Here is a 17693-nt window from a genome sequence, read left to right on the forward strand (position 1 = left end):
GTAAACCATAGGCTCACATGAGGAAAGGCAAACTTACTGCTCCCTCAAGCCCTCTGGGGTAAGGTTAGCCAGGCTTCACTGAGGCTCCAAGAACTAAGAGGAAGAGGTGACAGGCAGGCAAGAGAGCCACTGTTGGTTGAATTCCTCTATGGACATCCTGGGAATCTTGCTAACTTCTCTATGTACATTTGCTCATCTAATCCGCATGAGAACTCTGTGAGGTGAGTACTACCATGATCCCCATCTTAAAGATGAAAACCTGGAGAATTTATGAGGCTGAACCTGTATCTGCTCAGCTGCCCCTGACCACCTCGCAGACTGTGATTTTTTTTTTTCCCTTTCCTTGTCCTGAAAGACAGAGGTCAGACTATCTGTGACAAAGCATAAAGGGAAAGACATTTTTGATTAACAGTATTTATGGGAAGATGCCATTTTTGTGTGTTTCTCTGTACAAGAAATGCCATTTGGAAAGCCGGTGTGCATGTCAGTATCTTTTTTTTTTCATTCTGAGAAAAAGCCTATAGAGTCTGGTGGGGGGAGGGTTTGCAGCTGGCAGGAGCTTTGGCATATGTTGTAACTAAAAAGAGAGGGAATGTGTTGGTGGGACGAGCTACCGGAGAGCTGTCTCGGTGTGCTGTGGTACTAGTAAGTGTTTTAATTGGGTAGGGTTTTTGGAGGACTATTTTGACATCTGCTCGTGTCTTTGCTGATTTTTCTCCACTTAGAGTAGGAAACACAAGCTGTGGATAAAATGACTTTAAAATAATTGGAAGTAAAGATATCTCTCTCAAAGTCGAATATGAGAGGGACACTCTTTAAGAAGTGGAAAGGAAATTCCACTTCGAGGAATCCATCCTAAGGCATAGGCTTTATGCCTACAGATTTCTCAACAATATTTATAATATTTTCTTAAAAACTGGAAATAGTCAATAAAAGGAGCTTGATTGGGTTTGTTTCTAGGAAGTGGAACATTTTGTAGCAATTAGCAATGATCTTCACAAAGCTTTTAATAAAGTGAAATATTGATTATATTGTAATAAATGAGAAAAACAGAAAGAAACATTACGAATTGCTTCAACTGTATTTTTAAAAGGAGGTACTGGGACAGAGAGTTATGGAAAGAAATATACCAAAACATTATCTCCAAGGGGAGGATTAGGGTAACCACAGTTGTCTTTTTTGAACTTTTTTGTCTTTCAAATTTTTTTTTACATTTGTATTTTTTTTCACTTTTTATTTTGTATTGGGATATAGCTGATTAACAGTGTTGTGATGGTTTCAGGTGAATAACGAAGGGACTCAGCCATATATATACATTTTACATACATAATTTTTATGATACAAAAGACAAGGGTCCTTTTGCATAAGAGGAAGCAAGCCCTGAGTGTTGGTGTAGCTGCATGCCCTATGTAGATACTTATTCTGAAGTCTGAGCAACTGATTTGAGGACATCTTCAGAAAGAGTCATTCTGAGTTTTAAAAGTCAACTCTGTCACTCCTTATCTGTGTGATTAGGACCAGTTTCTTTGACCTCTCTGAGCCTCCTCCTTTGATATCACCCTCATAGCATGGTCAGGGTTAAAGGCGGGCATACAGTGATGGCCCAGTTTCCTTCTCCATCAGCACTACCCACCCCACCCCCCAGCTTGAGAGGTTTTGTGGGGTTTGTTTTGTTTTTTTGCCTTTTTTCGTCTTGTTTCCTTGAGCCTTTCAAGGATAGGGCACCATCCGGCCAAGCTGGCCTCCGATTCTTTCCTTGGGAACATGAGCTTCAGGAAGGCCCTTGAGTCCACGCCAGCCCCTTTGGAAGAGGCCTTGCCACTGGGAGGGCAGCATTGTCCTATGAGAGGAAACTGTGCCGACCGAGCTCCTCCTGGAGCCTGGTGCACAGGCATTTTGGTTACTAAGGGGACCCTGGCCTGCTAAGGCAGAAGAAAGGGCCAGGTTTTTTCCTCTTCTTCAGCCTACTGCCATTGTTCAAAAAGTAAACACTCCACACAGCTTAAGCAGCAAGTCCTCCAGCCAGGAGTGGGAAGAAATCAAAAGCTTGCTCCAGCCCAGCCATGGAGAGCCTACAAGGGCTGGTCTGTGCTGCGGGGCCCCACTGGGAACGCAGAAACAACACCCGAAACTGGTCCAGTATCAACAGCCTTGTCTCTGGGCCTTTCAGCCCAGGTTTCTCTCCAGTGGCCAGGCCTCTTGCTCCCATCTGTTTGGGGCTCTCTGGAGCTCTTTGGAGGTCAGATGAGGCAACATCAGTGATTGTGGGGTACAGCAGCCTGGAGTCCCTGGCTAAGTTCTGGAGCCCCTCATGGCCCCTTCTCCCTTTCTGTGTCCAGTGCCAGGGTCTCTGCCTTTGAAGTGAGAGCCCAGCAGTTACCAGAAGGGACCAGAGGCTTTTTGCCCTTAGGCCATTGCCACTACAGTTTCCAAACTGGGGTCGTGGCTGATGTGTATATTACAATAGCTATAATAAAAGCTACTGTAAGGCTACTGTTTGCCCAGTGCTGTGCACACACCACCTCCAGTCCTCACAGCAGTCCACGAGGAAGAGGGCTAAGAGGGACAGTCACAGTTACCTTCTTGATTTTACAGATGAAGGGGCCAAGGTTACTAAACCATATAACCTTGGGCAAGCCCCTTCACCTCTCTGAGACTCAGTTTCTCATCTATGAAATGGTGATCCCTCATCTCCAGCTACTGCTGAGAATGAAAGGATCTGTGTGAAAGTGCTTTGTGAGCTCTGAAATGTGATGTAAGTGGAAAAGGTTCTCACTGAGGCTGTTTTTGTCACTCCCTGCTTGTGCACTGCTAAGTATTTAACCTGTTAGATTGCAAAGTGAGGCAGCTAAGGAGCTCTGGACAGTTCCTCATGAGTCTTAATGTTCTCAACTGTAAAATGGGATTGTGTTTTGTAAAATACTAGTTATGCTGGTTGCTGATAGCTTTTTACCCCGTGAATAAAGCAGTCAGTTAATATGAGCTTTGGGGTTTGGAGGGAAAAATAAACCTCTAAGTAGGCAATCTTGTCCCTCCCCTGTGGCTCTCTGCCCACAGGAAGCATTTAGTAAATGTATGAAATGATTGATAGGTTTGTGGACTAACCCCTGGAGAAGTCAACAGCAGAAGAAATTTGAGGCTGCTGGTCTTGTTGAGTGGAAGAGTTCCAGGATCCTGCCCTCTGGGAGTATTGTTTCAACCCTAGGAGGTTTCTGACCAGCATGGCTCCAACCTTCTGCTGGGAAAAATCTCAAAATGTTTACTTAGGTACCAAAGTCTGTCCTCGAGGCTGGGATTTGAGGCAACGAACATCAACCAATATTAATGAGCATTTACCAAGTGCCAATCATTTTGTTGAGTGCTGGTTATTATGCAGTGCTGAACCAAACTGATGAGCCCCTGAGGGAACCCACACCCCAACAGGGGGAGGCAGGCCGGCCAAGGGGTGCTAGGGCTCAGAGCAACAAGGATGGCAGAATTTGGTTTCTCTGGGTGTATCTGACAACAAGGAGGCTGAAGTGTGGTGCAAGGGCACAGGCTGTGTAGGTGGCCAATGCTGCATTACCTCTGCCACTCACCTCACCTCTCTGAACTTCATTTTCCTCAAGTTACCTAAAATGAAGATAATAGTGTACACTTTGCAGGGACTGATAAAAATTAGTAAGTAAAGCACCAAACATGCGCTAGTAAGCATCTATTGCACTGTAATTGTTGTCCTTTTCCAGGGCATTAGCAAACATAGGCTTTAGCAGCCGTTGGGACATCCAGTTCCATCACTAACCCATACAGTGTTCTTGGATGAATTAGGAAAGGGCATCTCCTCTCTCCCTCCACCAGCACCTACCCCTGCCTTCAACTGATGCCTGTCAGCAAGCTCATGGGTTGGCAGATCTCATCCTCAGCTTGGCTAGCTGGGCATGCTGGGCAGTGCACACTTGCACAGTCATACCCAGTAGCTCAGAGGTTGGCTGATAATGAAACTGACCCCTTCTACGTAGGGTGACCACATAACCCATCTTACGCTGCTGCCCTGGTATAATATACGCTTTCTTATCCACAAGTATCCCAGTTTGGACCACAAATTACAGGGTCTTTCTGCTTAATCAGGACAAAATGAAAGTTCCAGACTCTAAAGAAATGAGCTTTGATATATAATGGGGTAAGAAGATTGAAGGAGATTGGCAATAGGAAGTAGGCGAGGGGAAGTAGAGGTGGATTCTAGCAGTGGGTAAATAATGTGATTGAGAACTGGCTTACTCATAGGCTTACACTTCTACAAACCACGGAGAGTTACTACCAGCTGGTGGGCTCTTCATTTCTCCAGACAGTCCCTTCATCCTCTCACAAAATATGAACACTTCGTAGGCACAGGCCTCCCTTACCGTTCCTGCTATTATACCAGTAGGATAATGGGTTATGGCCAGAATCTGAGAGCCATGATTCACTGAATTTCTATGGAAAATGGAACCAAATCGAAAGTATGACCTTTCTACTTAATGTTTAAGAGAAATGTTAATATGTTAACACTAGGTTGTACAACGTATTCCTTACCCAAGTATGCCAAGATTTGAGAGAGATGGGCAAGTAATTTTTGGTAGATGAGAAGAGTTGGATGGAATGAGACTATGCTAAGAGCTAACTGTATATCTGAGTTCCTGGAGCCAGAGCTTAACTTCATCTTCTTCTTCTTCTTTTTTTTTTAATTTGAAAATATAGGAAAAAAAATAACGTTGGGGTGTAAAGATCTCTCCCCCTAACTGTGTGACCCAGGGCATTTAACTTAGTCTCTGAAACCCTTTTCACTCCTGGGAGTTGGGAAAACCATACAAACTCACAGAGTTTGTGCGATAGTTAGATGGCCTCACATGTTAACTGCTTGGCATTGCGCCTGCCACGGAGTACGCTTTGTCAGATGTCACTTTTCTTCCTCACTCCCCTTTCCCTGAGGAAGCCAGGGAAATGTCTGTGTCTTCATGGGACTTCAATGATTTTCTCTTCTGGATTTTTTCTTTTACTTGCAGAAAGTCAGAAACATGGCCCTGGATGATGTCGTGATCCTGAATGTGGACACCAACACCCTGGAAACCCCCTTTGATGACCTCCAGAGCCTTCCAAATGATGTGGTGGGTAATGAGCTCTTGAGTTCTGACTCCGGGAGCTCCTGCAGTGGACATGAATGTGCCTTTGGGGAGGAGAAGGGGTAGAGACAGCTGTGGTTTTCCTGTGGCCTAGGAACCACAGTTGGTTTCTGTTATTACCTCTGGAACCTTTGTCTCAGTGAAGGAAGTTGGAAGGTGGCTCACTTTTTTAGTTTTGTATTGCTCTCATAACCCTCACCTGAAGTGACCCCAGGTTCTAGACAGCCTCTCTTCCTGGGGAGTCAGGGGGTCTTGCCATCCCCATTGCCACTGCTGTGTCCAGAGAACAGACCAACCTCCCCAGGTAATGCAGGCAGAAGGGCTTCAGTGTGAACAATTTGGGGCACTTCAAGCCTACATTTTTTTCTTGTGCCATCGTCAAACCCAGCCATTTCCCATGTGGCAGAGTATCTGCTACCAGTGTTCTGAATGTGGCTCCATGTGCCCTAAATCTATTTTTTCTTAGTTACCTCAGGACTAGACAGAAGGTGGGCCTATTTAGGGGAAAGCAACTGGCTGCCATGTTTGCCACACTGACACTTGACCATACACCTGTCTCACATTGCCACTCAGAGCTGCCTTGTGGGTGGCTATTCGAAGTAGACCCAGTCTCCCCCCATCATTCATAGAAATGAGGAGGATTGGGGTCCCCTCGGAAATACAGTTCTAATGTTTGTGGTTTAGCATCCATGAGTCTGCTTGAGAGAAAATGTATAAAGTCATGCTGGCTTCCAGGCTGTAAGGGGTGGCTGCTCCTGATCGTGTGCACTATGCAGGTCTGGGTTTGCGTGGTGGCCGGTGGACACTGCCCTGAGTCACTGCCAGGAGTCCCAGTGGCCCTTGGGGGTTAGCCGCCCAGGAGAGATTGCTGCTTGTTGATGAATGGTTGGTAGCATGGTTTCAGACTCCTCTGCTTTTAACTCACTGTGAGGTTTTGGGGGGTTATTTGTAAGGATGAGTTACTTGTACCATAGTTGAACAAGGGTACAGTTCACTAACTTTTACATGCTAAACACTCATCATTGACCTTCCATTTATGCTTCACACCTCTTGGGAGGTATTTTTCTTATCCTCATTTTACCCACAGAGCTAAAAAGAAGGAGAGCCATAGAAGTGAACCCAGCTCTATCACTCCAGAGCCACCAGTCCCAGTGCCCCTCTAGGTGCCCTCTGCATCTGGGGTCTCATTCAGTTGGCATCCTAGCTCCATGGAGTAGGTGAAGGAGAAAAGATGCTCGAGGGGCACATGTCTTGCCACCAGTCATAAGGCTGGTGAGGGCAGAGCTGTGGTTGGAGCCTAGTATGGATGATGCCCAGCCTGTGCTGTCTCACTTTGTGTACATGGCCCCCCTCTGAGGCAAAGAGAGATGACAGCATAGGAAAAATAAAAATGCCAGCCCTATGAGGTTTGCTGTTGATCAGGACAGGGTATGTGGTTGGTGTGTTTGGACCTCTTGGCTGTAATTTGAGTTCTTTTGATCCAAGGAATTTGAGGTTTCTATTCCACTTCCCTTTCAGTGGAAAAGTTCTCTTTTTAAGTCATGGATGTCTTAGGAATGGACCTTGTAGTTGCTGAGCAAATGTAGAACATGAACCTGGGGTATCTGAGGTACAAGGAATTGCTGAGAGCTCCTGGCAGCCAGGGATGAGTGACTGATGGCTCAGAAACCATGGAGTGGACCAACTGTCCCACAGGCGGTGCTCTGACCCGGTGCTGCACTTTGAAGAGCAAAAACGAAGCAGATCTAGTCCTTTCGTTCAAAGAGGATATCCCACTAGGGGAAGCAAACATGTAAATTACATATATCTCAGGGTATGTTATATTAGAGGCCAAAAGAAAATAAGAATCAGACACAGAATTGCCCAGGGAGAGGGTGATGGAGACCTCCTGAAGATGGCACATTCCAAGATGCTTTTTAAATGATCAGGGAGCCAAATCTTTGGTTCCCGATCAAAGGAACAGCTATGAGCAAGTTGTTTCCTCTTGCTGAGCTTCAGTTTCCCATCCTTAAAAGAAGAGTACCAGGCCTATCATTAGATTGTCGTGGCAAGTAAATGAGATTGTGGTATTCATCGGATGCTTGGCACTGTGTTCACATGTTGTCAGTGTATGATAAATGGTACCTGCATTTGTCTTTAATAAGATCATTGTCAATAAGTACAGGCAGAGTTAGAAGACAGTTGGTTCCCTCCTTATCCTAACAGTTCTCAGCCTGCATGTAAAGGACCTCCCATTTACAAGGTGGTTTGTGAAGGGTCCTGCAGCAGTGGTTTCCAGAATGGGGCTCTAGACTCACCCAAGATTCCAGTATAGTCTTGAGGAGGGAATGTGATCAGTACAGTAGTTACTGTGATCCGGTGGGATTCATAGATCTGATTCATAGATTTGATTTTTTTTTTTTAATGAGAAAACGAGTTTTATTGTTTTTAAAGCTCTTTGTGGTGGGTGTCGATGGTCACCTGCCATACTTGTTCCAGATTGTCTGCTGCAGCCAACAGAGTTTGGCCATCAGCATACAAAGCCAGCATACAAAGGTACTGGAGTGACTGTGCTTTGCCACTGGTACTGATAACTTCTTGTTTCAGTTCACCTGCAATGACCTTGCCCTTCAAGTCTCAGATCTGGATGCTGGGCCTGTGGCGGCAGAGCCAGTAGCAGTTGGGACTGAAGCACCGGGCACTCATGATGTCCCCACCATCTAGTGTTGAAAGATGCTTGCCTTTATTGAGGCTGTGTGAGCTGTCAAGTCCTTGAGAAGGGGAAATCTCATCCAGCACTCCTTTGTCCTCTGCACGTGGCATAGGACTGTGTCCTTTCAATGTATCAGCACATCCACAGTTGACCTCACCATCTCCCCTTTTGTCAAAGCTGCTTGTTTATTGCATCTGACAGATTCTGCTTCTTAAAGTTTCTCAAATTGTCTTTGCCATCCATCCTAAACACTACCTAATCCAAGCTCTTATTCCTCTCCTGCACTGTTTCCAGCAGCCTCTGAACTGGTTCTTCAGATGCCAGCCCTTGTTACTCTTGTACCAGAGAGCCCTTTCTAAAACATAAATTTAACTTTATTTCCTCCTACTGAAAACCATTTCATCAATGAACACAATTTTAAGAACAAAAAACAACTTCTGAAAACAAAAATATCCTTCTATAACTTCCCAGTTCCTATAGATTAGAGGCAAGTTTCTTTTGTTGGTTTTGGAATAAGACAGACCTTTGTTTAGATTCTGGCTTCTTCACTTACATATCATATGATCTTGGACAAAATTATGTAAGCTCTCTGAGGCTTAGTTTCCTTATAAGGGGGTTGTGAGAATTTAATGAACATAATATGTATAAAGTTCTATAGGCGGAGTCAATGATGATGAATTTTGGATGTGAATGATGGTCAGCATGGCATGCAGGGCCCTCCTTTTTGATAGGATCCTCCCATTTTTTCCCCATAACTTTAGCTCTTTCCTCTCCCTGCTTCAAACCCTATGTTATAGGTGTTTGGAATTAATAATTCTCTCAAGTTTACATGTTGTTTCATTACTTTATACTTTGCATACAGTTTCTTTTGTCCCGAATGTTCTATTCCATCTGTCAATCTCTACTCATTTTATAAGACTTAGGCTAAATGTAAGGCTGTAAAAACCTTCTCTGACCTCTCTAAGTAGATTTGACCATACCTTTCTCTTTGTTCTCAGAAGCCCCTGTATTGCTTATAAAATTACACTTACCGTCCAGCAGTATACATTTCTGGCTTTCCCTTTTAATTGTGAGTTCTTTGAGGGCAGGAATCAAGTTTTATTCATCTTTGTTTCTGAGGGATGTAGCAGCCACTGAATAGATAGATGGAAGGATGGAAGGGACATATGGATTGGGTTATTTTGGTAGATGAAATCTTGCAAAACATGGCATCCATGCTGGAAATTTTATTAAAAGAGGCCTTTGTTCTGCTTCTAGCCATGATGGAATAATTGGAACTGAATTTCTTCTCCCTCCATTTACAAATAAAACTCTGGGCAAATACGAAAACAACTGTTTTCACATATTGGACAACAGGCAGTGCAGGAATATAATCCCTGAGAGAAAGGAAGCAATTGAGATGAAGCCCCTGGTCCTCCTGGCTTTCTGCCTTGAAGCATTTTCTAGACTCTGTTGCTAGAGGGGACTCCCCAGTGGAGTGCAACAGTCTTGCTGAATCAAGGGGCTAGAGATCTGAGTTTAAGGGGGAGGTAGTTTAAATTTGTGGGTCGGAGTACCAGATACAAGTGAGCTACTCAGCAAAAAAATCTAAACTGAGTCCCCTTGACTCATCTGTTGTAGACAGATCTGCCCATGTGTAGAGGGGAGCTCCCACAGAGTAGAAGTCATTCAAGCTCTAGCCAGCCAGAGTAAGGAGAGCTTGTTGATCACTCAGGCAATCATTAGAGACCCCAGAGGCCATGCCCTGGTGGAATAGTCTAAATTAGCTCTAGAATAAAGGTAATTTTAGCCTTGCCCTCATACAGCTTAAAAATCAAGCCTTGAGGAGTATAAGAGAGGGCTTCAGTGATGCTGGTAATGTGCTGGGTGTTGATCTGAGTGCCAGGTACATGAGCAAGAATTTATCAAGCAGGACATGAGTGATATGTGTACTTTTTTTTTTTTTTTTGATATATGTACTTTTATCTATGTATGTATGTTAAACTTCAGTAAAAAGTCTTAAATAAAACCATTTCTTTTTGAAACTTATCAGGATCAACCTGATATACAGGAAAATGAACCTGTTAAAACAAACTTCTACCCTCTTTTAAAAGAGACTAAAAATCTAACACCCAACAATGTAACATTCACAGTATCTAGCATCCTATCAAAAAATACTAGACATATTGAGAATCAGAAATGTGCAATCCATAACCAAGACAAAATATAGTTAATAGAAGCAAACTCAAAAATGACAGATATGATGGAATTAGCAGATGAGAACCTTAAGGTAGACCTTATAAAAGTTATAAGTATGCTCATGAATTTAACGGAGAAGGCAATGGCAACCCACTCCAGTACTCTTGCCTGGAAAATCCCATGGACCGAGGAGCCTGGTAGGCCACAGTCCATGGGGTCACTAAGAGTCAGACACGACTGAGCGACTTCACTTTCAGTTTTCACTTTCATGCATTGGAGAAGGAAATGGCAACCCACTCCAGTATTCTTGCCTGGAGAATCCCAGGGATGGGGGAGGCTGGTGGGCTGTCATCTATGGGGTCGCACAGAGTCGGACACAACTGAAGCGACTTAGCAGCAGCAGCAGCAGCAGCATGTATTTAAAGAAAGACTTGAACTGAATTAGGAGAGAAATGGAAGATATTAAAAGAATGAAAGGGAATATCTAGAGGTGAAAAATGTAATAACCTGGAATAAAAATTTCACTGATAGGATTAAAAGGATATTAGACACTCAAGCATAAATGATCAATGAACTTGAAGACATAACAATAAAAACTATCCATTGTGAAGCATAGAAAGGAAAAGACTGAAAAAGCATAGAAAGTAAAAAGAACCTTGAGGAGCCATTAGTGTAATATCAAAAGGACTAACATGTGTAATTAGAGAATTAGAAGGAGAGGAACAGAAAAAATATTTAATGAGATTATAGCCATTTTTTTTTATTTTAATGAAAACAATAAACTCAGTTTCAGGAAGCTCAATGAATCTTGAGCATAATAGACCCAAACAAAACCACAGAAAAGTGTATCATGATAACAAGTGATACAAAGAAAAGTTTAACATTAGCTAAAGAAAAAAGATACATTATATAAAAGAAAGAATTGATGACAGAAGACTTCTTGTAAGAAACAACATGAACCAGAAGAGAATGGAATGACATTTTTGAAGTAACAAAGAAAATGTTTGTCAGCCTCAAAATCTATATCCAGTGAAAATATCCTTCTAAAATAAAGGCAAAATTTAAAACTTCTTCAGGCAAATGAAAGTGAAAGAAGTCATTGTCAGCAGACCTGCACTAAAAGAAACATTTAAGGAGGTTCTTCACATGGGAGAGTAATGATACTATAGAGAAACTTGGACAGTGAGGAGTAAAGAGTACCAGAAGTAGTAAATATCTGAGTAAGTGGAAGAGACTCTTTTCTCACTTTTAATTTCTATAAAAGATAATTGAATATTTAAAGTAAATAATATCTGTGTATTGTGTGCTATACATGAAAGTAAAATATATGAACTCAGTAGCACAAAGAACAGGTAGAGAATGGAAGTATACTGTGCTAAGGTTCTTAAATTCTATATAAAGTGGTATAATATTATTTGAAAGTTTACTATTAAAAATGTGTATTGTAAACCTTAGAGGAGCCACTAAGGGGGGAAAAAAAAAAGTAACAATCATATATAGCTAATAAGCCAATAATATGAAGATCCAAAAGATGTGGCGAGCATGGGGGGTAGATAAAGGAACCAAACACAGATGGATCAAATAGAAAAGTTAGCAAGATGATGGACTTATCCAACCTTATTGATTATTACATTAAATGTGCATGGTATAAATACTCCACTTATTGGAGGATATTAAATTACTCTTTAAAAATAAGACCCAATTATATGCTATCTATGAGAATTCCACTGTAAATATAGAGTCAGATAGATGAAAAGTAAAAGGATAGAGAAGATATACCATACAAACACTAATGAAGAGAATTGGTAGGGGAGAAGAGACAAATCTCGCTTATAGAATATTTCTAAATAATATCTGTAGATACCGTCCTGTTTAGAAGAAAGAGCTTAATCTCCATCTCCCCACCACCCCCTGCCCACATGCACACACTTACACACTTGAGTGTGGGCTGGACTTGGTGACTCACTTTCAAAAACTAAAGTATGTGAAGGGAAAAAGAGAACTTTAGTGGAGAAATGGCAGAAACTACCTTAACCAAGTGTTGTAATGTGAATATTGTGTAACTTTGATATGACGTGATGGAGAGGATATGTCACCTTTGTGATATTCTTTTCAGAAACCCAGTCAAATCATGACAAACCTTCAGATAAACTCAAATTGAGGGACCTTCTATCAGGTACTTCTCAAAACTATCAAGGCCAGGGACTTGCCTGCCAGTCTAGTGGTTAAGACTCTGTACTTACACTGCAGGTGAAACTAAAATCCCACATGCTGCAAAGTTCAGAACAAAATAAATAAACTATCAAAGTCATAAAAACAAAGGAAAGACTGGGGAACTGTCACAGACCAGAGGAGACTAAGGGGACATGACAACAAAATGTAGTGTGAAATTCTGAATTGGATCCTAGGTCAGAAAAGACACACTCATGGAAAACCTGGTGAAATCACAATATAGTGTGGAGTTCAGTTAATAATAATATACTAGTGTCAGTTTCTTAGTTTCGACATGTGCCGTGGTAACGTAAGATATGGGAAACAGAAATTGGGTGAGGAGTTACATGGGCAATTTCTCTATTATCACTGCAACTTTACTGTAAGAGAAAAAAAGGATTTAAGGCAATATTAGGAACAACTTGATGTCTATAATTTTGACAAATTGGATGAAATAAACAAATACCTTGAAATACACAAGTTACATAAAGTGACTGAAGAAGGAATAGAAAATAGAAAAATAGCACTGTTTCTATTAAAGAAATTTGTAGTTAAAACTTTTCCCACAAAGAAAACTCCAGGCCCAGATAGCTTCACTGATTAATTCTATCATATCTTTAGGGATACATCTTACGCTAACATTTTCAGAAAATAGGAAAGGAACACCTCCCACCTTACTGTTTGAGGTCAGCATTACCCTGACATGAAAATCAAAGAAAAGAAAGCTATTCACCAATATACCTAATAAATATAAAAATCTTTAACAAAATATTAGCAAATTGAATCTAGCAGTATATAAAAAGGACAGTATATCATGATCAAATGTGTACAGACTGGTTAAATATTTGAAAATAAATCAGTGTAATTTACCATATCAACAGACTGAAAAAGGAAAGCACTATCAAAACATAAACCAAAAAAAAAAAGGATTTTAGGAAAAATTAAATATCTGTCCTTGATAAAAGCTCTTAGCAAACTTAGGTATCCTCATTGTAATAAAGGGCATGTAGGAAGAACTTACCACTAACATCATACTTAGTGGTGAAAGACAATGCTTTAAACTTGAGAATGAGAACAAAAAAGGGTGTCTGCCCATTTCTATTCAACATTGTACTGAGTTTCTAACCATTCACTAAGAAAAGTAAAAGAAATAAGAGCACTAAAGATTAGAAAGAAGGGGAAAATTGTCTTGACTCAGACAACATGATCATGTATATGGAAAATCCTAAGGGGGGAATCTCATAAATTTAGCAAAGGTACAGGATAAGGTTAGTGTACAAAACCAACTGTATTTCTATGTAGTAGCAATGAGCAATTGAAAATGAAATATTTTAAAGTACCATTTAAAATAGCATACAAAACACAAAATACTTAGGAATAAATTTAACAAAATATGTGCAAGATTTGTATACTGAAAGCTATAAAACATTTCTGAGAAAATAATTTAAAAGACCTAAACAAATGGAAAGATATTCCACTTTTTGGACTGGAAGACTCAATATTTTTAAGATGTTAATTTTTCCTAAATTGATCTATAGATTCAATGTAATCCCAGCCCAAATTCCAGATGGCTTAAAAAAGAAAAAACAACTAAAGCTGATTCTAAAATGTACATGAATATGCGAAAGATCTAGAATAGCCAAAACAATGTTGAAAAAGAACAAAGTAGTAGGACTTGAATTACCTACTTTTAAGACTTACAATAAAGTTATAGTAAATGTAGATCATCATTGTAGGTAAAAAGAGTTCAATAGAACAGAATAAACAGTTCAGAATTAGACCCAAACATAAGTGGTTTATTGATCTTCAATAAATATGCCAAAGTAATTCAACTAAGAAAGGATAGTTTTCTTCAACAAATGCTACTGGAAGAACTGGATATCTATGTGGAAAAAAATGAACATTTACTTTTACCTCATGCAAATATTAGCCCAAAATGGATTATAGACCTAACCTTTGAGGCAAAAACTATAAAATGAATAGAGGAAAATATAGGGGAAAATCTTCATGAACTTGAGGTAGGCAAAGTTTCCTTAGTCAAGACATAAAACACACTTCATGAAAGAAGTCATAATTGAACCTCATAAAAGGTAAAAAATTTTTTCTATTCAAAAGTCACCATTTTAAGAACAAAGGGGCAAGCCACAGACTGAGAGAAAATACTCTTGATACTTATATCTGCAAAAGGACTTTTTCCCCAGAATAAAGAACCCTTAAACTGAATAAGACAACAGCCCAGTTAAAAAGTAAGCAAAAGACTTGAAGACACACTTCACAATAAAAGATATTCAAATGGCCAATAAGCCCAGGGAAAGATACTCTGTGAGGGAGTTAATTAATATCACAAGGAAGGTACTGGTATGGCTAAAATAAAAAGACCATGCGTTTCTTAAAAATGAATATCTTAAATGTTTACCGTGTGACCAAGTAATTCCAATCTCAGGTATTCACCCAAGAAAATGAAAACTTATGTGCACACTAACACATGTATGTGAATGTATTTAACTGCTTTGTTCATAATCACCAAAAACTGGAAGCATTCCAAATGTCCTTCAACTGGTAGAAGACAGTGGTATGCCCGTAAAATGGAATGCTACTTGGCAATCAAAAGAAACTGAGTACCATCCAACAAAATGGGTGACTCTCACATTATGCTAAGTGAAATAATCCTTTTATTTAGCATTTAGGAATAGGGAATGCAAAAGTAGGAAGTCAAGAAAACACCTGGAATAACAGGCAAATTTGGCCTTGGAGTACAGAGTGAAGCAGGGCAAAGGCTAATAGAGTTTTGCCAAGAGAACACACTGGTCATAGCAAACACCTTCTTCCAACAACACAAGAGGAGACTCTACACATGGACATCACCAGATGGTCAACACCAAAATCAGACTGATTCTATTCTTTGCAGCCAAAGATGGAGAAGCTCTATACAGTCAGCAAAAACAAGACTGGGAGCTGACTGTGGATCAGATCATGAAATCCTTATTGCCAAATTCAGACTGACATTAAAGAAAGTGGAGAAAACCACTAGACCATTCAGATATGACCTAAATCAAATCTCTTATGACTATACAGTAGAAGTGAGAAATAGATTTAAAGGACTAGATCTGATAGAGTGCCTGATGAACTATGGATGGAGGTGCATGACATTGTACAGGAGAGAGGAATCAAGACCATCCCCAAGAAAAAGAAATGCAAAAAAGCAAAATGGCTGTCTGAGGAGGCCTTACAAATAGCTGTGAAAAGACGGAAGCGAAAAGCAAAGGAGAAAAGGAAAGATATACCCATTTGAATGCAGAGTTCCAAAGAATAGCAAGGAGAGATAAGAAAGCCTTCCTCAGCAATCAATGCAAAGAAATAGAGGAAAACAATAGAATGGGAAAGACTAGAGATCTTTTCAAGCAAATTAGAGATACCAAGGGAACATTTCATGCAAAGATGGGCTCAATAAAGGACAGAATTGGTAGGGACCTAACAGAAGCAGAAGATATTAAGAAGAGGTGGCAAGAATACACAGAAGAACTGTACAAAAAAGATCTTCACGACCCAGAAAATCATGATGGTGTGATCACTCACCTAGAGCCAGACATCCTAGAATGTGAAGTCAAGTGGGCCTTAGAAAGCATCACTACGAACAAAGCTAGTGGAGGTGATGGAATTCCAGTTGAGCTATTTCAAATCCTGAAAGATGATGCTGTGAAAGTGCTGCACTCATTATGCCAGCAAATATGGAAAACTCAGCAGTGGCCACAGGATTGGAAAAGGTCAGTTTTCATTCCAATCCCAAAGAAAGGCAATGCCAAAGAATGCTCAAACTACCACACAATTGCACTCATCTCACACGCTAGTAAAGTAATACTTAAAATTCTCCAAGCCAGGCTTCAGCAATACGTGAACCGTGAACTTCCAGATGTTTAAGCTGGTTTTAGAAAAGGCAGAGGAACAAGAGATCAAATTGCCAACATCCACTGGATCATCGAAAAAGCAGGAGACTTCCAGAAAAACATCTATTTCTGCTTTATTGACTATGCCAAAGCCTTTGACTGTGTGGTTCACAATATACTGTGGAAAATTCTGAAAGCGATGGAAATACCAGACCACCTGACCTGCCCCTTGAGAAACCTGTATGCAGGTCAGGAAGCAACAGTTAGAACTGGACATGGAACAACAGACTGGTTCCAAATAGGAAAAGGAGTACATCAAGGCTGTATATTGTCACCCTGCTTATTTAACTTATATGCAAAGTACATCATGAGAAATGCTGGGTTGGAGGAAGCACAAGCTGGAATCAAGATTGCTGGGAGAAATATCAATAACCTCAGATATACGGATGACACCACCCTTATGGCAGAAAGTGAAGAAGAACTAAAGAGCCTCTTGATGAAAGTGAAAGTGGAAAGTGAAAAAGTTGGCTTAAAGCTCAACATTCAGAAAACTAAGATCATGGCATCTGGTCCCGTCACCTCATGGCAGACAGATGGGGAAACAGTGGAAACAGTGGCTGACTTTATTTTTCTGGGCTCCAAAATCACTGCAGATGGTGATTGCAGCCATGAAATTAAAAGACGCCTACTCCTTGGAAGGAAAGTTATGACCAACCTAGATACCATATTAAAAAGCAGAGACATTACTTTGCCAACAAAGGTCCATCTAGTCAAGGCTATGGTTTTTCCAGTGGTCATGTATGAATGTGAGAGTTGAACTATAAGGAAAGCTTAGCGCTGAAGAATTGATGCTTCTGAACTGTGGTGTTGGAGAAGACTCTTGAGAGTCCCTTGGACTGCAAGGAAAACCAACCAGTCCATCCTAAAGGAGATCAGTCCTGGATGTTCATCAGAAGGACTGATGTTGAAGCTGAAACTCCAATACTTTGGCCACCTGATGTGAAGAGCTGATTCATTTGAAAAGACCCTGATGCTGGGTAAGATTGAGGGCAGGAGGAGAAGGGGACAACAGAGGATGAGATGGCTGGATGGTATCACCGACTCGATGGACATGGGTTTGGGTGAACTCGGGGAGTTGGTGATCAACAGGGATGCCTGGCATGCTGCGGTTCATGGGGTTGCAAAGAGTCGGACACGACTGAGCGACTGAACTGAACTGAACTGGAAAGTATTAAGAGAGAAATCAAACTAGTGGTTGTTAGGAGCAGAAGGTGGGAGGAGCAACTGACTATAAAGGGGTACAAGGGAAATTTGGGGGATGATGGAACTGTTCTATATCTTGACTGTGTGGATGGTTATATGGCTATATGTATCTTTCAAAACTCATAAAGCTAGCCGTTGAATGTGGTAAATTTTACTGTTAGTAAATCATGCCTGACTTTAAAAAAATGTTTTAAAGATCGAAAACAGTGGCTCTTAGCAAGGATGTAGAACAACTGCTCTGAAACTTTGATCACTGGTGGTGGGAGCATAAAATAGTACAATCCTTGGAAAGCAGTTTGGTAGTTTTCTCTGAAGTTAAATGTATAC

At 40.9% G+C, this 17693-nt stretch overlaps 1 protein-coding gene across 3 annotated transcripts in view; it reads left to right on the plus strand.

Moving 5' to 3' along the window:
• The window catches only part of DENND1A (DENN domain containing 1A), a 537858-nt gene that overhangs the window by 344345 nt on the left and 175820 nt on the right, over positions 1-17693 (plus strand). For all 3 annotated transcript variants that reach the window (XM_081588650.1, XM_081588651.1, XM_081588652.1), the window contains one exon: positions 5022-5123. In XM_081588650.1, the coding sequence (XP_081444776.1) occupies positions 5022-5123 (102 nt within the window). The remainder of the gene's footprint in view (positions 1-5021; positions 5124-17693) is intronic.

The sequence above is a fragment of the Giraffa tippelskirchi genome, chromosome 4, assembly GCF_054371585.1.
Source record: "Giraffa tippelskirchi isolate mGirTip1 chromosome 4, T2T-mGirTip1v1.2.pri, whole genome shotgun sequence".
In the NCBI taxonomy this organism is placed as follows: domain Eukaryota; kingdom Metazoa; phylum Chordata; class Mammalia; order Artiodactyla; family Giraffidae; genus Giraffa; species Giraffa tippelskirchi.